Below are 24,138 nucleotides of genomic sequence, written 5' to 3'. Positions count from 1 at the left end.
GTACCATGTACTTACAAAGTTACATAGTTAGTCTGGTTGAAAAAAGTCTATCTAGTTTAACCAATAAAGGGGAGATAAAAAGTAAAAAAAACCAATTTGCTCCAGCAGGAAAAACAATTTCCTTCCTGATACCCCGAGAGCCAATCGGATATTCCCTCGATCAACTTTACCTATAAATATTAGTATCCAGTTATATTATGTACATTTAGGAAAGAATCCAGGCCTTTTTTAAGGCAATCTACTGAGCTGGCCAGAACCATGTCTGGAGGGGGTCTATTCCACATTTTCACAGCTCTTGCTGTGAAGAAACCTTTCCATATTTGGAGATTAAATCTCTTTTCCTCTAGACATAAAGAATGGCCCCTTGTCCTCTGTGATGACCTTAAAGTGAATAACTCAACATCAAGTTCACTATATGGACCCCTTATATATTTATACAAGTCCTAATCTCCTCTTCTCTAGAGAAAATAAATTCAGTTCCTCTAATCTTTCCTCATAGCTGAGCTCCTCCATGCCTTTTATCAGTTTGGTTGACCTTCTCTGCATTTTCTTCAGTCCCCCAATATCCTTTTTGTCAACTGGTGCCCAAAACTGAACTGCATATTTCAGATGAGGTCTTACTAATGATAAGTACAGGGGCAAAACGATACCTCTCTCTCCGCAGTTTATACCGCTCTTAATACAAGAAAGAACTTTGTTCGCTTTGGAAACCACAGCTTGGCATTACATTCTATTATTAAGCTTATGATCTACCAGAACACCCAGATCCTTCTCCACCATTGATTCCCAAAGTTGTACTCCCCCTAGTATGTATGATGCATGCATATTTTTAGCCTCTAATTGCATAACTTTACATTTATCAACATTAAACCACATTTGCCACATAGTTGCCCAATTAAACAGTGCATTTAGGTCGGCTTGTAAGTTGAAGACCTCCTGTAAGGATGCTATTCCACTGCACTTGAATAAAAAAGTATCCTGTTTTCTTTGTATTTCTTCCTTTGTGTGAAATCCCTGGTGCTCCTGTCATTCCCTCTGCTTTCCTATTAAAAACTGACCACACTAAGCAGAAGTAAACACTGCAGTCAGCTCTATAGCTATGCTGGGAACTCAGCCTGCTCTCCTCCAATGATCAGACTTCTCTTGACCCCCCACCCCCTGCACAGTCTTTCACTAGGAAGATCAGTGGCTTCTGTTTCTCCTCCCTAGCTCTTATGCAGCTGAGAACAGAGGATATGTGATCACTTATAAAAAAAAGGGAAAAGGGTATTTATTAGAGGTGCACCGAAATTTCAGACGGTGAAGATTATCGTCCAAAAACGGTGTTTTTTCATAGCAAAAAAAGGCGATATCGAAAGGGAGTGTCACCCTGGTGCGCCCCAGTCCTTCACTCCCTCCTCCTCAACTCCCTCCTCCTCTCCTCGCCGTGGTCTCCATGTGTCACTGAGCTGAATTGTCCGGGCCGTGGTAACAATGTCCCACCTCCTGTGATAGACGGCACACTGATCCAATGGCAGGACATTGAATAAGTGTGACGTGATCACAGGAGGCATGACATTGTTACTACGGCCCGGGCAATTCAAACCCTGTTCCGTGACCCGCTGATCCGGGCACAGGCAAGCTGCTTATGATGCACAATAATGAGGCTGCTGGGCACAGGCAGGCTGCATATGACGGGTACTGGTGAGGCTGTTGGGCACAGGCAGGTTGCATATGATGGGCACTAGTGAGGCTGCTGGGCACTTGTGGGGCTGCATATGATGGGCACTGGTGGGGCTGCTGGGCACAGGCAGGCTGCATATGATGGGCACTGGTGAGGCTGCTGGGCACAGGCAGGCTGCGTATGACGGGCACTGGTGAGGCTGCTGGGCACTGGGAGGCTGCATATGATGGGCACTGGTGAGGTTGCTGGGCACAGGCAGGCTGCATATGATGGGCCCTGGTGAGGCTGCATATGATGGGCACTGGTGAGGCTGCTGGGCACAGGCAGGCTGCATATGACGGCACTGGTGAGGCTGCTGGGCACAAGTAGGCTGCATTTGATGGACACTGGTGAAGCTGCATTGATCTCTTGTATCATGTCTGCAGTCTCTGACCATCTTCTGTATCATATCTGCTAGAGGTTCATCGAATGGAAATTTTGCTAATTCTATTAGCAATGTGTTTAAGTAAGAGATTGCAGACATGATACAAGAGATGGCTAGAGACTGCAGACTGCATTTTTCTTGACCTTTCTTGCACTAAAGGTGCCAAACAATAAATTAATATCAATTTAAATTGATGATATTAATTAAAAAGTTGAACAAAATAAAAATATATATAAAAATAGAAATATTTTGTAAAAACTGTCATTTTCGGTATCGGTTTTCGGCCTAGTGCATCCTTCATTTTCGGTATCGGTTTCGGCACCAAAATTTCCATTCAGTGCACCCCTAGTATTTTTAACATTTTTTATGTCTATACACAAATGTTTGCCTTTCATTTTTATTTTAAACTGAATAGGGTTTTTTTTGCAAGGTGATCGTTTACATATATAAGTGATAAAATCTTATGTCCCATAGGATGTGTTTCTTGAATGCAGAGTAAATCGGGATTATGTGTTTTAATGAAATCAAACAATAAAATCTTTTGAATTTAATATAAATATATTTAATGTTAGGAAGGGACAAATGAACAATGGGAGGAGAGCATTTCCAGCCAGCTCAGGGATTAGATGCCAGGGGGTACGGAGGCGAGTGGAGGGGGAGAACATTTGCACACATCTACATTTAGAAGATATTGATACTACATACTACTGGGACATAAAATGAAGAAGAAAACTCCACCATTGGCACAAAGATGGCATTAAGAACCTGACAGAGATTTTAATTCTCCTCTAGCTGGAACTACAAAAATCACATTTTGGGTGGAGCTGAGATTAGGATTGATTTATGCAGAAAAAACATCCCACCTGGATTGCTCTGATTTTCCTCACTTGGTGTTATTCACATAACTTTGTTTAAACAATGGCATAGGTGATAAACTTTTTTATGCATTGTAACAAGTGGTGCCATTAAATTCAATGAACCATGCATGCATGTGTGCTTCAGTGCTCAGAAACTCCTGCATCATTTTTGAAGTCCACGGCATGGAACTGCATATATTTAAATGATTTAAAGGCACCCATGTTTTACTAATATACATTATAATTAAACACAATGACGATATGTTATGCATTTTTCAAAACTGCATTACATCTGAAAAAATCTACATTGGATTTCATTACGTGTGATCTAAACTCCACTTACCTCCTGTATCTGGATCTTGATAGTTGGGATCCAGACCCCTCTCCAGCAGCCTGCTCACCTTCTCAACATTTAAACACTGAACATACTCCATGAATTTCTTTAGATTCCCCTACGCAATAAAAAAACAGAAAAAAGAACATTAAAATAAGCAATCTATAGGGACTATTTGATGTTGAATGGGATCATGGAAAAGCTGTAGAGCCTTTCATCTAATATGATCCACCAGCTGACAAACCCATGGGGGACTGGAACCTTATAGATCTTTGTCACATTGACAACACTGCACACTTATCAAGACAGACAATGCCTTCAGCGTCCCCACATATATTTACCTTACCAGATAAAATATGACTTTTATAAAAATCCTCTTTATCACTTAAAGCAAAATTAAGCTCTCTAAACCAACATTAACTGTTTTTAATCCTAATGCTGCTGGCATTACTAACTATAAAGGAATATATATTATATTTTCTTGTTTTAACCTTTTTTTTTCACATTTTTGAGTTGCTTCCTGGTTTCTGGCCTAGGCCAAAATGATGTCATACACCCCAGGAGTCTTCATGGGCATATTTTTTTCTTTTACAGTATCTGGAGCAGCGGAGGAGGGGCTTTTTTAGCTAAGCGCACCCTCATGCCAGCACGCCTAAGGCCCCTTCCACACTGAGGCGCTTTGCAGGCGCTACAGCTCTAAAAATAGCACCTGCAAAGCGCTCTGAAACAGCTGCTGCTGTCTCTCCAATGTGAAAGCCCCGAGGGCTTTCACACTGGAGCCATGCGCTGGCAGGACGCCAAAAAAAGTCCTGCTAGCAGCATCTTTGGAGTGGTGAAGGAGCGGTGTATACACCGCTCCTTCACCGCTCCTGCCCACTGAAATCAATGGGGCAGTGCGGCTATACCGCCGGCATAGCGCTGCTGCAGTGGCGCTTTGCAGGCGGTTTTAACCCTTTTTCGGCCGATAGCGGGGGTTAAAACCGCCCTGCCAGCGGCCAAATACGGCCGCTAAAACAACGGTAAAGTGCCGCTAAATATAGCGCTGCTTTACCACCGACTCAGCCCCCGCCCAGTGTGAAAGGGGCCTAAGAGCAGATGGATTCCAAGAAGTAAATGCTATATGAATCATCCACCCTTACACAAGTTGGCCACAGCTAGAAATTCTAGGGGTGCGTTTTTCAAAGTGATTTCTCAACACAATAAAGCAGGGAGACATGGATTGATGGATGTGTTTGCTTTAAATTTTAAAAATTAGTTCAATAGCATTTTCAGTTTGTGGTGTTTGGATACACTTTAGTTCCAATTCTTTACTACTTTATATAATGTTGCTCGTTCCCCCCTTTTATTACTTAAAAAAAAAAAAAAAAAATTATTATTTTTTATCTAAAACCACTGGAGCTTCTACATTCTCACCTAGGAGAGAATGATGTAGTCGCAGTTACCCACAGTCACGTATCCCTGTTGCAGCATTCCAGGAAGCTTCCTGCAATAAACACCCTACTGCACATGCACCACAAATTATCCAGCATACTGCACATGTGCTCAGAATTACCAGGGCAACTCAATGCACAAGGTATGATGGAATAGAAAATAAAAAAATGTCAACAAAACATGCTATAAAAAAAGCATTGGAAACATTTTCGTATAACATACAATACTCAAATGCACCTGCTAGGGCTGCTTACAATAGGCCTATACTCTTGTTCTACAGCATTATATATGTCTTATTCATTATTTTTGTACATTTTTGAATGTTTTACTAGGAAGAACCAATATGTGAGTTGTATTTATTTGAAAGAAAACTAATTTTGAAACATTTATCTATTTTTCAAAAGGATAGATTGGGCATACTGATGAATGGGTGGTTACTTCCTCATTTGGGTGCTAACACCGATTCGTACACTTTCTTTAAGTTTATGCAGCAGCGGTGCAGCTTTGTTCATCAGTTCCCAAAAAAGATTCAAGGCTGTAATTGCTACCAGGTGCTTCAACAAAGTACTGAGTAAAGGGTCTGAATACTTAAAGTGGATGTAAACCCTCACATATACCCAGTGAAGTGAACAGCCTCAGATGAGACACTGGGAGGAAACAAATCTCCCTACATAAGTTTTACATGTATATCTGCCGTATTCTGCTTTATAGTGTATATTCTTTAGAAAGTTCAGATTGTGTTAGGAGATTTTCTCTTCCTGTTCAGCACTGCAGGAAGTCTGGGCATACAGCTAAGACAGCTGATTGGCGGAAAGGCGGATACCCCCTCTGCTTATAGGTAGAGACTTTCAGAGCTGTTTGTTGAATCGTTCAGCTCTATGCTAATCTATTTATAGCATTCTCCCCAACACAAAACTCAGGCTGCTTTTATCTCAGTTGTCGGAGAACTAGTCAGAAGTTATCAGGCTGATAACAGAAGAATGGAGCAGGAGAAAGCTACAGGACATAGGGCTTTGGAGAGAGATAATAAAACACTGCAGATATATGTGCCCAGCTCAAATTTCATGAAGTGAGTTTACATTCTCTTTAAGTACATGTGAAATTTCAGTTTTTTTCTTTTTAGTAAATTCACAGACATTTCTAAAATTCAATTTTAACTTTGTCATTATGGGGTACCTAGTGAAGATTAATAAGAAAAAAAATGAATTTAAAAGGTCCCTGCACTTTTTCCAAAAAATGCGTCCGCAGGGAAATGATATAGTACAGTGCAGTTCCCTTTATGGGAAAAACCATGCAACAGTTTTCAGTGCATGGGGTCGCCATTAAGATTAATGGCATCCCTACGCATCTCCTAAGCATCTCTGCAGGTCCCACTGACCAGCTCAAATGTGAAGCAAGCCTTACGGCTGGTTCACACTAGAACGTGGTGCGGGAAAGAGGTGTTTCATGTTTTCCATACCACGTTCAAAATGCACTACTTTTGCAATCTGAATACATTGTTAATGGCACCTCAAATGCACATAACAAATGCAGTGCGTTTGTGGGTACTTGTTCGCATGGCACTGCAGTACCAAGCGATTTGGTGCACCACGCTTTTTTAAAGTAGTGCATGCGCTACTTTTTCTGCGATCCGGCGTGATTTCAGATCATTAAAACAACTGGGGTGAAAATTTAAGTGCAGGTAAACATACAGGAATCACAAAAGAAAGCACACCAGGTTCCTGTGCGATTCTGGGGTAAACCGACCCCTAAAACAGAAAGATTTGTTGATTAATGGACTGCTGATACCTTTTAAAGTGTATCTGTCACTTGGCTTTGCTTATTAACCTGCTGATCCTATAATGCACTTTAAGGTGTCTGAACATGTATCCAGCTTCCTTCCAGGGAACCTCAGAAGTCCCAAATCCAGGAGTGCTTTCTAATGGAGAATGAGACCCTATCCTCTCTGGCTTGGTGTTTAGCCCACCGCCTTCTGCTGCTGGTGCTTTGTTGGCTTGCACGAATAATAGGTGGTCTAACTAGCCAGTAGTGAAGCACAAGCATCAGAAAGGGGCAGGCAAAACAGGTTCAGGTCACTAATTCCTTCATTAAAAAGCCTTAAGATATGTGGATTCGGGATTGCTTTTAAAAGAAGCTATATACAATGGATATAAAAAGTCTATACACCCCTGTTAAAATGTCAGCTTTCTGTGATGTAAAAAAAGAGACAAAGATAAATAATTTCAGAACTTTTTCCATGTTTTTTTTCAGCTGGAACAGGGGCCTTAGCAAAGGTAGAGGGAATTATGAACAATTCCAAATACCAGTCAATATTGGCACAAAACCTTCAGGCTTCTGCTAGAAAGCTGAACATAAGGGAAGAACTTCATCTTTCAGCAAGACAACGATCCCAAGTATATATCCAAATCAACAAAGGAATGGCTTCACCAGAAGAAGATTATTGTTTTGGCATGGCCCAGCCAGAGCTCAGACCTGAATCTGATTGAAAATCTGTGGGGTGATCTGAAGAGGGCTGTGAACAGGAGATGCCCTCGCAGTCTGACAGATTTGGAGTGTTTTGCAAAGAAGAATGGGCAAATATTGCCAAGTCAAGATGTGCCATGCTGATCCCCTAAAAGATTTCATGTTGTTGTTCAATTGAGTTGTACAGTTTATAGGTCACATTGAAGGTGGAAAAAGTTCTGAAATTATTTATCTTTGTCTCATTTTTTTACATCACAGAAACCTGACATTTTAGCAAGGGTGTGTAGACTTTTTATATCCACTGTACGTGTCGAGGTACCTGCAGTCAAGTCTTATCGAATTCTGACACTTGAAAATAAATGTAAGCCTATCAATTGGAATGTCTAGTATTCCATCACCAGTGATGTCAGCCCTTTCCAAAACAGAATTTTATTCAACCCCACCCCCCTATCGATATAAATACAGGCATACCCCACTTTTAAGTACACAATGGGGTTTATTTACTAAAGCTAGAAAGTGCAAAATCAGGCTCACATCTGCATAGAAACCAATGAGCTTTTAACCCCAGCTTGTTCAATGAAACTTTGGTAATAAAACCTGGAAGCTCATCGGTTTCTATACAGAAGTGAGCCTGATTTTTACTTTCTAGCTTTAGTAAATAAACCCCATTGTGTACTTAAAAGTGGGGTATGCCTGTAGTGTGCATCACATATTAGAAATAATAGAGACGTTAAATTAGAAGCTCCGTTGAGCAAGATTAGGGAATTCAGAAAGCTACATTATTAGAAAACTGTCAACAGAAATATGCAGGTTGGAATTGTGAATCGCCCCTCCTAAAATGCTTGCTGCCTGGCTGTGACGTTAATCCAATGGCTTAATAATTTATCATACATACTGTATGCAGATTGGCAGTTCTGACTACTCTATGACTTCACTTGTTTCTCTCTTTACCACAATTGCTTGTATACCATACTCATGCACAATGCTCTTTTTGACTACATTTCCCATGTATTATTCAATGCATTTTAGTTACTGAAGCATTATTTGCTGGAGCATTATGCCGTCATTCTAGATGCCAATCATTACCCATATAACTGCATGTAACCACATAATACATCAGGGAGAATAACACAATGCTTGAAGCAGCAATAAATCAGAGCACAGTTTTTTCCTTTTTCTCACCTACGATTAATAGTCCATGACAATACAAGTCCTAATCTGAGCACAAGTGGGAAGAAATAATCAGGAAAACGCTGGAGGAGGAACAGGAAACAATTATCACAAATTGTATGTGCTGTTCTATTAGCATGAGCCTAAACAAACAAGTCTTTAAAAAGCCATGTCGTATGTATAGGCTTTTGAAGGTAGTGTTCTTTGCCATTTCTGTAAACCTACTGTTCAAATCAGATTGCTCGTTTGAAAATTTTTTGACTAACTTGCCATTAGCTAATATAAAGAATACACGTTGGGGGAGATTTACTAAAACTGGAGCACTCAGAACCTGGTACAGCTGTGCATGGTAGCCAATCAGCTTCTAAATTCAGCTTGTTCAATTAACTACTTCATACCGCGCTATAGCCGAAAGACGGCTACAGCGCAACTCAGTTGTTCCAGGAGGGTATCCATGGATGTCCTCCCTGAACCACGACCCCTGTGGTTTACATTCTGGCATGCTCTGTGATCGCGGTAAAGGGCTAATCACAGCAGCCTATTAAAATGTGATAAGCTGTGTCCAATCACAGCTGATCACAATGTAAACAGACTTGCTGGTTATCAGCAGTACTTTCCTTGTGCTCTGTCACAGTGTGAGGAAAGGAGAGCTGGTAACCAACAAATGTGACAGGGGACATTTACACTGATAATCAGGGCACTGATCACTGCCCATCAGTGCTGCCTATCAGTGCCATTAGTGCCACCTATCAGTACCACCTATCAGTGTTGCATATCAGTGCAGCCTCATAAGTGCCCATTAGTGCCACCTCATCAGTGCCCATCAATAGCACCTCATCAGTGAAGGAGAAAAATTACCTATTTGCAAAATTTTATTACAGAAACTAAAAAAGTTTTAGTTTTTTTTAAATTTTTGTTTTTTTTGTTTGTTTAGCAAACAATTAAAAACTCAGCGATGATTAAATGCCTCCAAAAGAAAGCTCTATTTGTTTGAAAAAATGATAATAATTTTATATGGGCACAGTGTTTCATGACTGCGCAATTTTCATTCAAAGTGGTTAAGCTTTGACAATGAAACCTGGAAGCTGGTTTTAGTACATTTCCCCCATTGTCTTAATTTATTTAGAACTGCCTAAAAATTCTTCAGTCAATTCGTTTAGAAAAGTTGTATTATATAGACCTTTAAAACATTTATAAGGGCCTCCATGTAAAGCTCAATAAAATAAAATTAAATATGATAATGCATAGTGACTTGCGGTGTAAATATTAATGTGCTAATTGACAGCATCGTAAGATAGGTAAAGTTTGTAAACCATGTAGAAAATAGATCTGCATTTTTTAGAATTAAATATGTGCTAAAAAAAGCTCTAAATTCAAAGTGCTTCCCACCCCCATTATAAACCGCTGAAAAAAAAAATTCTAATATTTTGTATACAACAATTATACTGAACTGTACTCAGTGATTACACCAAAGAAAGTAAAAAGAATTTTATGTCACCAGAAACGCCCCTTTCAAATCAGTAATAATTTTTCACACCATCTCCTCCTTGACTCTAGAGACTTTGATTTCCTTCCTTGCCTGTTTTCCACTGATTGGAATTGTTTAGTCTTATGAGCTATTTTTTACTTGTATTGTTCTATGTTAAATTTATACCAGAGATAATAATCCACATATTAAAATGAAGTAAACCAAGTTGAATGTTTTCTGTATATGCTTAACATAGTAAAATAGCCCTAAGGTGCACTAAAATAAAAGCTAAATAAAAAAAAAACAGCTTGCCTGTTATGTATACGAATCCTAGGTAAAATTCATACCCATAGATAAATGATCTTATTAAACAATCCGTGTTTGCTACCAGGGAATAACATTATTTTGCAGTATAAAACTAAACTTAATGGTCGTGTCAGATGAGATACCTGTTGCCAGTGGCAGAAAAGCCAGGTTGGAACAGCTATTTTTTAATGGATTTATTGCCTTACTGTAGAAGTACAGTAAGGAGTGCCAGACCAAAATTGGATAAAAGAGTCAAAGATAATATTTATTGTTGATAAAACCAACTACTACTGCTCAGCAATGGCTGTCAACTTTTCACACCATAAGGAGAGTTAAAAACTGGTTCTAATATCCATCCAAGCATCCACGTTTGAGCCCTGATAAGGGGGGTGGCGTTGCTCCCAAAACACATTAGCTGTTTTATATGACTTTCTTATCAGCAATTAAAATGATTATGGATTCTTTTGTCTGGTTTCGGTCTGACAATTCTTTCTGTATTTCTATGGTTTGAGCTACTGTTAGGTGCCCATCAAGGGAAGCCTTCGCTGTGTGGGGAGACGCCTTGCCAGAGCTTTTAATCTTGTTTGAAGTTTTCCTTCATCTGACAACACTTGCAAGTCTAGAAGTTGCCAGTGCTTCTTTGACTGTCTTACTGGTCTGGAACAGTGCTGTATCTTACTTGCTAGTGAAGAAGCACAGAGAGAGCAACATTTCGCCAGTCTGTCCATGAAAGAGTGACTTCATTAGAAAAGGCAAATGATCTATTAGCGATCGTGTCGCATTGGATAACTTGGCTGACATCAGCCATAGAGAGAACTTTGCTAAGCACTATTCACTTGCAAACTGGTAACACTATAACACCAACTTTCTTTCTGAAAAAAACATACTTTCTCTGTAAAAAGTATTTGGTATATTATTTGGTATATACAGGCTCTCCTCACTTAACGACCAGGTTCCATTCCAACGACTAAGTCGTTAAACGAGTAATCAATATTTTAAGCATTCTTAACTACTGTACTGTACTATATTGTGAAAAAAAGGTCTAAACACAAAACTCCAGCTCAATAACGTTGTTTTAATTTGCATAAGTACAGAAAACAAATGAAAATTCTGTACTGTACTGCACAATACAATGATATACAGCGCGTCATTCGGATCGGGAGAGCTGGTCGTAAGTCCGAGCGGTTGATAAATAGTCGTTAAATGAGGAGTATCTGTATAGGAATTGTAAGAAATGAAAGGTAATACAATTTCAGTTAAAACAAACTGATAAAACAGGTATCAGTTTACAAATTCAATATTGTAAATGAATGTTATTATAATTTGGCTTTTCAGTTTATTCTGCAGCCAGCTACGATTTAATTACAATGGCAAAAAAAGTTTTAAAATTATTTCCTTATAACCATTTTCTGACCACAATTCATATATATTCGTTCGTGGTTTAGCTGGATTATGGCTGAAGATATCTAAGTGATGCTAAAACCTAACTGATATCACCCGCCGAGTGATCAGGGGGTTAAACCTTTTATTAGGTAATGTACGGCGGGTGCCCTGGCGTTATACGGTGATCCCTGGTGACAGGGGGTGATCAAGGGATTAAACCTTTATTAGGGGGGTTTAGGGGGGGTCCCTAGACCTATCTGGGCCTACTACTAAGTACCCTAATGCTGATTACTGTCAGAAATGACACCAGTACAGTGATCAAAGGAAAATATGTGACAGGGACAGGGAGTGAAGGGGTTAACTGGGGGGGGGGGCGATCGGGGGTTGAAATGTGTGCCTGTGTAGTGTTGGTGCAACTCACGTTTGGATGTCCTTTCTCCTCTCTCTGGAACGGAAAATAATTCCAGAGAGGGAGATAAAACATCACTTCCCCTGCCTGTGTTTACACTTACAGGCAGGGGAAGCATTTCATTCGTCAAAAACGATCAGCAGGTCCAGGCCAGAAGTCATTGGCCTGGAGACTGATCGGTTCTGAAATTAATCCGATCGTTGCGGCCGCTGTAAGGTAACGTTGTTTCGCCTACCCGTGCCATTCTGCCGCAGTAAAACTGGATCACTGTTTTTATCTTAAAGAATATAGCGCTGGGAATTGTTTACAATTGAGGGAGACCTTACATTCATCTTGGGAGCCATATATCTTGATTAAGTCCGTGCCCAATTTATAGTGGAGAGTGCACAATTTTTGTGGTGCCAGATCTAATTGCAATCTCTCTCTCTCTACAAACAGTTTTTCGTGAATTACTATGGATATATTTTATAACTTTTTTTAATATATTTTTTATTTTTATTTTTTTCTTGTGTGCGGTGTATTGCTAGATTATTTAGTGCTTCTTCTATTATTATTTGCATATTATTTTTTTATAGTAGTGTATCGTTCAATAAAAACTTTATTGTCTGCAGATCTTATTACAACATCAATATGTCCAAACTTTAATGGATTCATGTAACCACTATACAATTATTTAAATTAAATGTAACTCTGACTGGTAAGTTTATTTATTTTTAAAAAATGCCTCTTAAATACTTTAGTGCCTTTCATTGTTTATAGTGGCTTCTACCTGCTGTAAGGATATCCACAAGGAGATCTGGTTACACAGTCACAGTGTTAAAAGTGCTGAATGGTCAAATCAATGTTCTATGAGATTATGTAAAGTGAATGAACAAACTTGGGGGAACATTCAAGAAATACTTTCCTGAGAAAAATAATCTCTTTCATAATCATTTTGATTTAAGACTCTCAATTAGCCACAGTCCGGTCCATGTACACAGGTGAGACGTGTTGTTGTTGCAGGCATTTCAGCAAATTTTCTATATGACTGAATTGCTGTGTGGGCGTAATCCTTTGAATCTTCCAGTCTGATTTAGTTTAATTACCTATTCTTATGAGAAATGTGGCTGCGTGTGGGGGGTTAATTCTACAGTGAACCCATGCATGCAATTAAGCACCATATTTTCTTGAAGCCTTTAGGCTCATTTGTTCATTGCATGGCTACATGATCTTTGCTGTTCCCTAAACAATGGTTTATATGGAAATCAATTTTTAGGAGATTAATGTAAACTACTATGGTGCACATTACTGATAAAAGAACAGGCTATAAATGTAAACCAGTAGAGTGAAATATGGGATATACGAACACTCTTAAGTCACAAATAACACTACTCCAAAATTAAATAATAAAGTGAGCATGTGCCAAGATCATGCATGTGACGATAATCAGGTCTGGTGAGCCAAAACTGAGGATCGAGCAGCAAAAAGTTTAAATTTAAATCCGATACTAAATATTAAACAAATCTGAAGATTAAACAGCCCTACACTAGAGCAGAGTTGAGCTTGATACACAAAGCAGGCCATCATAAATTCTGTTAAAACATTCCAGGATCTGCACAGCCTGTTAATAAGCATTGTCTATCATAAATAGTACTTAGGAGAGACTGGAAATCCAGAGACTTTTAAAACAGCCCTACCTAAACAGCAGGGGCGGCCCGTCCATTAAGGGCCTATGGACACCGCCCCCTCTATCCACGCCACCCCCTATATGAGTAATGTATAGATTCATGCATAGCATGAATCTATCAATGGCCCTATTTTGAAGCCTATTAGAGCCTATGGTTCTAAGGCCCCCCGCCGCTGTAAATAGGGGGTGGCGGGGGGCCTTAGAACCATAGGCTCTAATAGGCTTCAAAATAGGGTGGGCTCGGAGAGCAGAGCATTGCACTTGGAGCCCACCCAGGTTTGTTAATAAAAGCAAATAAATATTTGCGGGTCTGATACCCGTTTCCCGATTGGTTGAAAGGTCAGGCGATCCTATTGGACACCTAGGAGGAGGAGGAGGGGGTGCCGTGATCCACACCACAAGAGGAGGAGGACAGGTGCCGAACACGATGCCCGCCCGCTTTCTAGGTGGGGTAAGTGCGAAGCTTTGATGTCCCAAATGTCCCCCGGGGGGGGGGTTGCCGCTGACTAACCGGGGGGGGCTGACTAACCGCTGACTAACAAGTGGCACTGGTGGTCCCTGACATGGTGGTCCCTGACAAGCGGCACTGGTGATCTCTGACATGGTGGTCCCTTACAAGTGGCACTGGTGGTCCCTGACATGGTGGTCCTGACAAGTGGCACTGGTGGTCCCTGACATGGTGGTCCCTGACAAGCGGCACTGGTGATCTCTGACATGGTGGTCCCTTACAAGTGGCACTGGTGGTCCCTGACATGGTGGTCCTGACAAGTGGCACTGGTAGTCCCTGACATGGTGGTCCCTGACAAGTGGCACTGGTGGTCCCTGATATGGTGGTCCCTGACAAGCGGGACTGGTAGTCCCTGACATTCGGCACTGGTGGTCTTTGACATGGTGGTCCATGACATGGTGGTCCCTGACAAGAGGCACTGGTGGTCCCTGAAATGGTGGTCCATGACAAGCGGCACTGGTGGTCCCTGACATGGTGGTCCCTGACAAGCGGCACTGGTGGTCCCTGACATGGTGGTCCCTGACAAGCGGCACTGTTGTTACCTGACTGGTGGTCCCTGACAAGCGGCACTGGTGGTCCCTGACATGGTGGTCCCTGACAAGCGGCACTGTTGTTACCTGACTGGTGGTCCCTGACAAGCGGCACTGTTGGTACCTGACTGGTGGTCCCTGACAAGCGGCACTGGTGGTCCCTGACATGGTGGTCCCTGACAAGCGGCACTGTTGTTACCTGACTGGTGGTCCCTGACATGGTGGTCTCTGTCATTCGGCACTGGTAGACACTGATAAGCTGCACTGGTTTGCATTTATATTAAATGCATTAAATGTATTAATTTAATTTACATTTATTTATTAAATGCATTCAATTAATATTATATTAATATGCATTTATATTAAAATGCTTTGCATTTATAAGGCTGCAACCTATCATACTGTGTGTTATGTATGGCTTGCTGGCTGCAGAATGAGGGGTGGGATTTATGTTGAAGTGGGTGAGTTCACATTTACATGTACAAGCCTAGTGTACCTCCCACATTCACTCCAATCCCAAGGATTCATGGGAAATGTAGGCTGATTAAAGTTAGAGAGAGAGAAGAGGATATGATGCAATCACTCTTCTAAGAGATCCTCCCTGCCAGAGAAAATGATGCAATTTTCGATTTACAAAGCTGACTTCCTGAAAATTCAATCAGACATATCTCTTAAACGGTAAGAAATTTCACAAATGTAATAAATGTTTAGTGTTTTGTGTGTATGTGTGTGTGAGGGGGGTTGTACTAATTGGGGTTTTTTTAAATTCCCGGAGTTCTGCTTTAAAAGAATGTGGGGAAAAAAGGTGGAAGCGTTCTTAGGCCCCCTTTTACCTCATGTGATTGCGGTGTCAGCATTTTAGACATTAATATAGGGTTTTTAATATGGCTCATTCTAACTAGTGAGTTAGGGTCATGTGACTAAGAAGGTTCTGGAAGGTTAGTAGGTCAGGTAGGGATTGGCCAGTTAAGGTCAGATGACCTTTCAGAACCTTCTAGAAGGCCTTTTAGGCCTATTTAAGGAGCTGCTTTTCCAGGGATTTCTGCCAGTCGCCAGAGTAGACCCAGCACAAGGAGCTCCTCTCCCTACACCCACCCCATCGCGGTTGGTTTATGTGGTGGCTCCCTTTGGTGTAGTAAATCAAAGGGGAGATGTAGGAAAATGGTTCAAGATGAATGCTGAGTCAGCTCGAGTCTGAATGGCTGGGCTGAGAATGGTTTATTTATGAGTAATTCTGGTGAAAAAATTATTTGATGTGAATAAAGTTGACGTTTTAATGAAATATTTTGTTTAACCCCTTCCCGCTGAGCATATGCAGATGTGCGTACTCGGCTTTCCAGGGTTATACCAGGATGATGCCCGCAGCTGCAGGCATCATCCCGGTACCGTTTTTTACAGGCGCGGGCGATCGGCTACCCGAGTATAACAACCGATGCGGCTAAAAGCTGCTCGGCTGTTATGCCGGAGCAGCGGGAGGGGACGTCCCCCCCTCCCGCCACCCTTACCGGGCCTCCCATTCGATCGGGAGGCCCGGTGACCAACCAGCTGTCTCCGGCGGCTGGGGGCGGTCTGGAACGAAGCTGTGGGCGGCTTCGTTCCAGCCTTCTAATTGTAAACGCGGAAGCGACGTCATGATGTCACTTCCCGTTTACTTGGCTGCCAATGGTGCCGATTTAAAAAAAATACACAGTATTCAGAATCGCCGTTTTCGGCAATCTGAATACTCTGAAGTGCAAAGGGGGGATCGGGGGTCTTTTAGACCCCCGATCCTTCCATAAAGAGTACCTGTCACCACCTATTACTGTCACAAGGAATGTTTACATTCCTTGTGACAGCAATATAAGTCATCAAAAAAAGTTTTTTTTTTTTTAACACAATTTATAAATATAAAAATAAATAAAATAAATAAGAAAAAAAAAATTTTTTAAAGCGCCCCCGTCCCCGCGAGCTCGCGCAGCAAAGAAAATGCATACGGAAGTAGCGCCCGCATATGTAAACGGTGTTCCAATCACACATGTGAGGTATCGCTGCGATCGTCAGAGCAAGAGCAATAATTCTAGCACTAGACCTCCTCTGTAACTCTAAGCTGGTAACCGTAAAAAAAATTTAAAACATTGCCTATGGAAATTCTTAGGTACTGTAGTTTGTCGCCATTCCACGAGTGCGTGCAATTATAAAGCGTGACATGTTTGGTATCTATTTACTCGGCGTAACATCATCTTTCACATTATAGAAAAAAATTGGGGTAACTTTACTATTTGTTTTTTTTTTAAATTCATGAAAGTGTTCCTTTTCCCAAAAATTTGCATTTAAAACACAAATACCGTGTGATATAAAATATTGCAACAATCTCCATTTTATTCGTTAGATTCTCTGCTAAATATATATATATATATAATGTTTGGGGGTTGTAAGTAATTTTCTAGCAAAAAATACGGATTTTAACTTGTAAACACCAAATTTCAAAAATAGGCTTAGTTATGAAAGGGTTAAACCAATAAACCAGGCCGTGGCCAATTTTAATCCAAAAATTTGTGTGTTGGCTGTTTTTATTCTAGTCTATGCATGTTTGCTAGTCATTGCCTGATGCTTGCGATCCCATAACAATCAGTTTGATACCACCTGTGCCTGTGCCATACTATGCAGAAAGCAGCTTGGTGATATAGACATCTGTGTTGTTTGGTCTGTATCAAATCATTTAATTCCATTTAGTATTATGTTATGTCAATATTATGTTGGTTGTTGTATTTTAAATACCATATGTAAATACAAACACAGATAAGATACTTGTCAATAACTCATCTGAAGCATCAAAAAACACTTTATATCACACCCCTCAGCTCTTTTGATTGGGTGGAGGTTTGCTCAGTGAAACCCTATGGAGGGTCAACAAAAACCTGCTACAATTGGCAGCTGCAGCTCTCATTTTTCACGGGAACTATCATAATGCTAAGAGTCTTTTCTGAGGGCCAGTGACAAAATCAAACTTACTCTGAAGTGAACTGGACACAAGAACTGAAGACCGTGGAAGACCGTGGAAACTTGCCTAAGTACCTTTAATTTTTAATCCCATTTATTTTACTATTGTTATATATATATATATATATATATATATATATATATATATATATATATATATATATTTTTTTTTTTTTTATATTATTTTTCTGTAAATATATTTCTTAAACTGTTTTTTTCCCTTTTACTAAAATCATAAATTGCTAGGTAAATTCACGAATGCTCTAAATAAGAAATTAAGGAATCCCTGCTTCTTTGAAGCAAGTTACCATATTTTAGCAGTCTATTTTATTGATTCTGGCATGGCAACACGTATCACAGACATTTCTGAAAGGTCTGATTTGCTACAGCAGATACTGTGAAGCGTGTGTGTTTCCATTAAAAGGCCTGGAAGCGGCTATAGTTTGGTATGTAAAGCGTTAACTGCAGAGTTTACCAACCCCAGTGACAATCACTCTTTGTTTGTGGTGCCCAAGTTGTTGTACAGAGAGCTGGAAAATCTCTGTGCAGGGTGAGGCTCAACGTTCAACCATCACAATCTGGTGGCAATAACAGGATCTGCTGTCATCACATTCTTTTCCACTGCTGCCACTAATATGTTACAGTAGCAGTTTCAAATCCCACCTCTGCTACCAGAATGTGATGACAGAAGTTTAGGATCTGCTGCTGCCACTAGAATGTTGATGATCGCACTCCCACCCTGAGTCACTGACCCTCAGAAATTCATCTCAGCATCTTTTTGTTGACCCTCCAGAGGATGTCACTGAGCAAACCCCACCAGAAGACATTTACTTATTGCCAAGTATCCAATCTATATCTATTCTCAGATGGCACACTTTAATCATCTGACAACCAACAACTTATTGAATGAAATTAACTTATGATTTGATAAAGACCAAACATGTCATATTAGATGTCTATTTATGCCTAGAAAATTTAATCTTAGCAGTCCACCTTCTTAATAGGTTTGTTTGATATCCTTCAGAATCTTAGAGAAGAAACAACTTCATATTAAAGCAGCTAGAGACGTATTTTAAAGCTCTTGCACTGCTTATTAAAAATATGTAGTTTTATCTGCATAGTCAGGGCATAGGTGCAATTCAGAACTGAACTCCAGAAAAATATAAAAGGCACAAATAATGCAGCTCTATATTCATTAATACATTATGAAATACATTTTATAAATGCAAGCGCATTTTCTGGTGGCCCCTTTCCAGCATTTTGCAGGTTGGGAAGCTGGTGGTTTGCACACATCCTCCTATAATATACTTACTTCTTTTTTTCATGGCGATCCCAATTTCAATGGCAATCCTTTGTTGGCTTTAGACTCCACTATTCCACCTTTCAATCAATTTACCTATCTAACATTATATTTTATATGTAAGGTCTGGCAGTCCACTAAAAAATATTGGCATCTCAGGTTCAGTGCCTGGACAAGGCCATCCAGCGCCTAGGGCAAAGTTGCCAAACTGCGCCCCCCCCCCCTTCTTTTAGGGTTAGGGTCTGGGCACCCACATGCCTGCAATAAACCATTGCGTCCAGGGCAGCCGCCCCTCCTGCCCACCCCTTGTCCCGGCCCTGCTCAGCTTATACTAGATTTATTATGGTCGAATAGCATTTTCAGAAATGTTACAATTGGTGGGATTTTCCAGGTGGGAACATGCAGGGATTACTATCCTGATACAACTGTACTCTGATGGGGTCTTGAAAACTTATCAACAACTCTGTACTGTGTATGATTAAAATAATTTATATTAGATCAAAAATGGTTTTTCAAATATTTACAACTAAGACATGCTTTGAAGATTCAAGGTTCGGCCCAGACTCCTTTTCTTCTGTTCCTATTCTGGACTGTATAGTTAGAGCAAATTCTACCAAGGGCCTCATTACCAAGGTCTATATGTGATTGTTATCTGAAATGTTGGAGGCAAAGATGGGAGGCAGAAATGTACGTGGCCCTAGGGGATATATGGGATCAAATACTACAGGATGTACAGCTTGCCTCAATATCTTCTACTCATAGAGTGACTCAACTTTTTATTTTGTATAGGGCTTATCGTAATCGTACCCCGGAGTTGCTGCACAGGGTAGGCAGGAGAGAAATCCTGAATGCACAAGATGCGCTCAATCTCTTGGCTCCTTTATGCACCTCTTTTGTAGAGGCCTGAAGTTATTTCGGTATTGGCAGGAAGTGCTGGATTTGCTCAATTCTGTATATGATACCGCCATTTAGGATATGTAAATTCTAATAGCCTGGATTGTGATCAAACAATGGCCATTTTGAGATCTCTTTTTATAGCACGTAAGCTGATAGCCTCCCGTTGGGTTTCACCCAACCCTCCTACCCTTGGAAACTGGATTCGAGAAATGGATAAATATGCAATGTTTGAAAAATACACTTACACAACACCTTTCAGAAGTTTGAAAGGATATGGAGAAAGTGGATAGATGCATCACGTTCTAATTTTAAATTTAAATCTATAATAAAGACTATAGGTATAAAGGTAAAAAGCTATATTTTTAGTAAAGGGGGAAGGCCTGACGCAGAAAAGTTTTCTTATATACTATCTGTTCTGGAGTATTTCTGAATATTCTTTGAATATCTGTGAATATCTTGGGAAAATTAGATGATGATGTATCAAATGTACTAATGCTGATACTGCTTGGAGTGGCGATTTGACCTTTGTTTGAATGTTTTGGGGTTTTTTTTGTGTTGTTACTGTTTATTTGTTATACTTTAAAAATAAAATCTGAATTAAAAAAAAATGCAAGCAGTGTGAATAAGTACATTTCACCTGGTATCAGCCTCTCGCAATCTCTCTACAGCAGAACTGGGAACAGCACAAGGAGACAGTCAGATATTTTGCAGTGCTTATGTGCTAACAAGAAACATGCTGATAGGATGAGAGATCAGAGTAGCAGATAGAAGAACTCATCAGTGTACTGCTTCTCTTTTCACTGTCCAGTCACAAGCAGATAATACTGGGGTGCCTCGTTGTGGCCTCTGCAGCCTACACATGTATTTGCAAATATGTGCAGACTACAACCCTGTTTTTAATGTGAACTGTTAGACAAGACAATTTGGTTTGTTGCAGGCTGGCTGGTAAGTTGAGCTGGGAATTTTTCTTTGTTTTATTTTTACATGCATCGCCCTTCCATGTGCTCCTTGCTGCTAAGGCCAGTAATAGGTTGGGGCAGTTGCCGTTTGTTTTTACTGGCAGAGGGGCAAGGCCTGTGAGAGTTACTAATGTGCAGCAGAGTAAAATAAGGTCTCCTGCCCTGCCAGGCAGGGCTGTGCTGTGTTGCAGGGCTGTGTAAATCTCAAAAATGGATGGACAGAAATAAAAATCCTTTGGCAAGTAACAACCCCCATAAATGTAGTTTAACTATATATTTAGCTGTTTGCCTTTAGTTTAGCTTTAGAAACTACACTTACCACAGTCTCAATTGTCTCTTGTTATATAACACACAAGCAATCCTGGAAACACCTTCTATATAACAGAATGTACCATGATGATTTTACTGTTGGTTCAATGAAAGAGAAGAGAAAAAGAATGTTTGGAGCAAAGCTAGAGCCACAATGATAGGGCGCCCAGTAATAATTTGCCACCTTTGGTACAACAGTTGCTAACCCACTGCCCTAATACAGTGTTTAAATCCACTTATGTTTCTCTGCCCCCTCTGTTCAGGAAGGAGCCTGTTTAAAGGCTTAAGTTCACCTTTTAAAAAAAGTAATAAATGCACATGCTTTTTCAGGTAAAATGTGTATTTATATTTTTTTCTTAGGAGCCTGCAAACATTGCACCAGCGATCAGTGGATTGTGGGTTTATTGCCAGGTTCCTGAACACACTGCCTAGAGCTCTCTGCCCATAAATTTCTACATTCAGACAGTATTTGACCTGTAGGCGTGTGAATGGGAGTGCTGATCAGTACGCTTACAGTTCATTCAAACTACAAGTCAATCTGCCGTGGTAGCAAATTGGACTTGACGTTTTTTCATTCATGGATCTCTCCGCTATGGTAGCCTGGAAGTGATGACACAACATCACATTTCTCGTTTACCTGGATGTCAATGGCACCATTTTATAAAATTGTATTCAAAAACGCTGATCCTGGTGTTTTGAATGTTTTCAAGTGAAAAGGAAGGATTTGGGGTCTTATTGACCCCAGAACCCTCCATAAAGAGTACCTGTCACATGCTTATTGCTATCACAAGGATGTTTACAATTCTTGTGACAGCAATAAAAGTGATAAAAAAAGGTAAAGCAACAGTGTAAAAATAAAATAAATAAATCATAAAAATAAAAAATTAAAGTGCCATCGTCTCCCCGCACCATTTGGGGGCGACTTCAGAGCGACTTGCATTGAATTCTATTACAGAAGTCATTTGCAAGCCGTGCTAAAGTTGCACTGTACGGGGGCGGCTTCAGAGTCGGGAGACTTTGAGCCACCCCATTGTGAACTGAGACTTAGGCTCCTTTCCCATTTGAGCAATCCGAATCGCAGGCGTGATCGGGGTGCCATTGAAAGTGAAGAGGATCACACGGGTGTCCTGCAATTTGGCGCTATTTTCGAATCGCAAGAAAAATCTTGGCAATTCCGCCTGCAAAACGGATGACTCAGATGGGAACGGAGCCTTAGTTCTTTTAGATCAAAAGGATGTACTTCAGTCTGTAAATGAGGTCAGTTTAACCACTTAAAGACTAAGACCCCTTTCACACTGGGGCGGTGCGGGCGTCAGCGGTAAAGCGCCGCTCCTTTTAGCGGCTCTTTATCGATGTTATAGCAGCGCTTTCGGCGGCTAGTGGGGCGCTTTTAAGCCCCACTAGCATCTGAAGAAAGGGTTAATAGCGCCTGTGTTGCGGTGCTGCCGAATCGCTTTGCAGGTGCTTCGGCAGCACTTCCCATTCATTTTAATGGGCGGGGAGAGGTGTATACACCGCTCCCGCACCGGCCCAAAGATGCTGCTTGCAGGACTTCTTTTCCCGACCTTCAAGCACACCGCCCCGCCCCATCCTTCAGGCACTCAGGCTTTCACACTGGGGTGGCTTGAGAGGCGCTTGAGAGTCGCTTTTCAGGCGCTTTACAGGGGCTAAAATGCCTCAAAAGCGACCCAGTGTGAAAGGGGTCTAAGCCTTTTTCTGACACTTACTTACACTTGCTTACAAGTTAAAAATCTGTACTTTGTGCTAGAAAATTACGTAGAACCCCCAAACATTATATAGATTTTTTTAGCAGAGACCCTAGAGAATAAAATGGTGGTCAATGCAATATTTTATGTCACACTGTATTTGTACAGCGGTCTTTCAAATGCAATTTTTTGAGAAAAAATACACTTCAATGAATTAAAAAAAAAAAAACTAAACAGTAAAGTTAGCCCATTTTTTTTTTTTTTTTTGTATAATGTGAACGATGATGTTACACCGAGAATCATGATTTTTATTCTAAGCAAAAAAATCGTGATTCTCATTTTTCCCAGAATCGTGCAGCTCTATCCGATCATGGGCAGTAATTCTAGCACCAGACCTCCTCTGTAAATCTAAAGTGGTAACCTCTAAAAGTCTTTTAAAGCATCACCTATGGATAGTAAAATGTCCGTCATTTGATGCCGTTGTGCGTGCATTCACAATTTTAAAGTGTGGCATGCTTGGTATCTATTTACTCAGCGTGATATCATCTTTCATATTTTACAAAAAAGTTGGGTTATGTATTGTATTTTTCCCAAAAATTGCATTTGAATAAACGCTATGCAATTACTGTGTGACATAAAAAATTGCAAAACCCACCAATTTATTTTCTAGGGCCACTGCTTTCAAAAAAATATATAATGTTTGGAGGTTCTAAGTACTTTTCTAGAAAAAAATACAGATTGTTACCTGTGAACAAACAATGCAAGAAAATGCCTGGTCTTTAAATGGTTAATTTTTAATATTTTATTATATTTTACTATTTTGTTTTTTTTTACACATTTCTACTTTTTTTCTGTTTACCCTTACTGCAAGACAGCGGAAAATCCCTTAAGTGATTGTATGTGGTCCTCTTTATGCACACATCAGGAGTCTATAAGAGACTAATCTCTGCTCTGCCACACAGAGAAACCCTGATCTGCATGTACAACTGACAGATGTGTTGGGATTTTGACAGTTCTGAACCTGGCTCACTCTCAGCACTAGGGTATCAGGGAAGATGAGCCAGGTAAGTCCAATGAGCAGGAGACAAGGTGGTGGGAGCATGGTCACCCAGATTACTTGTGCATGAAACAGACCATGAGCAGCTGTGACAAAAAGAAGGATAATCAAGTCCATAAATTAATCAGTAAACCCTCAGTGTGGTCCCCAATCAAATCTTCTGCTTCCCAGATCAAATCTTCTGGTCTCCCCACAGCAGTCTGCAGCTTTTCCTGGAGATCAGAGGGCATTGCAGCTGCAAATGAGGAACTTTGATTAACACTCATGGCACAGAAAACTTGCCAGGAGGGTGTTAACTTACAGTTTAGGGTGGAATACG

At 40.5% G+C, this 24,138-nt stretch overlaps 1 protein-coding gene across 4 annotated transcripts in view; it reads right to left on the bottom strand.

Moving 5' to 3' along the window:
- Positions 1-24,138, bottom strand: part of SHANK3 (SH3 and multiple ankyrin repeat domains 3) — a 605,848-nt gene that overhangs the window by 313,235 nt on the left and 268,475 nt on the right. For all 4 annotated transcript variants that reach the window (XM_073619226.1, XM_073619225.1, XM_073619228.1 and 1 more), the window contains exon 6: positions 3,288-3,396. In XM_073619226.1, coding sequence (XP_073475327.1) covers positions 3,288-3,396 — 109 coding nt within the window. The remainder of the gene's footprint in view (positions 1-3,287; positions 3,397-24,138) is intronic.

This window comes from Aquarana catesbeiana, linkage group LG03 (genome assembly GCF_042186555.1).
Source record: "Aquarana catesbeiana isolate 2022-GZ linkage group LG03, ASM4218655v1, whole genome shotgun sequence".
NCBI lineage: Eukaryota > Metazoa > Chordata > Amphibia > Anura > Ranidae > Aquarana > Aquarana catesbeiana.
This window is presented reverse-complemented; position numbering and strand designations above follow the sequence as displayed.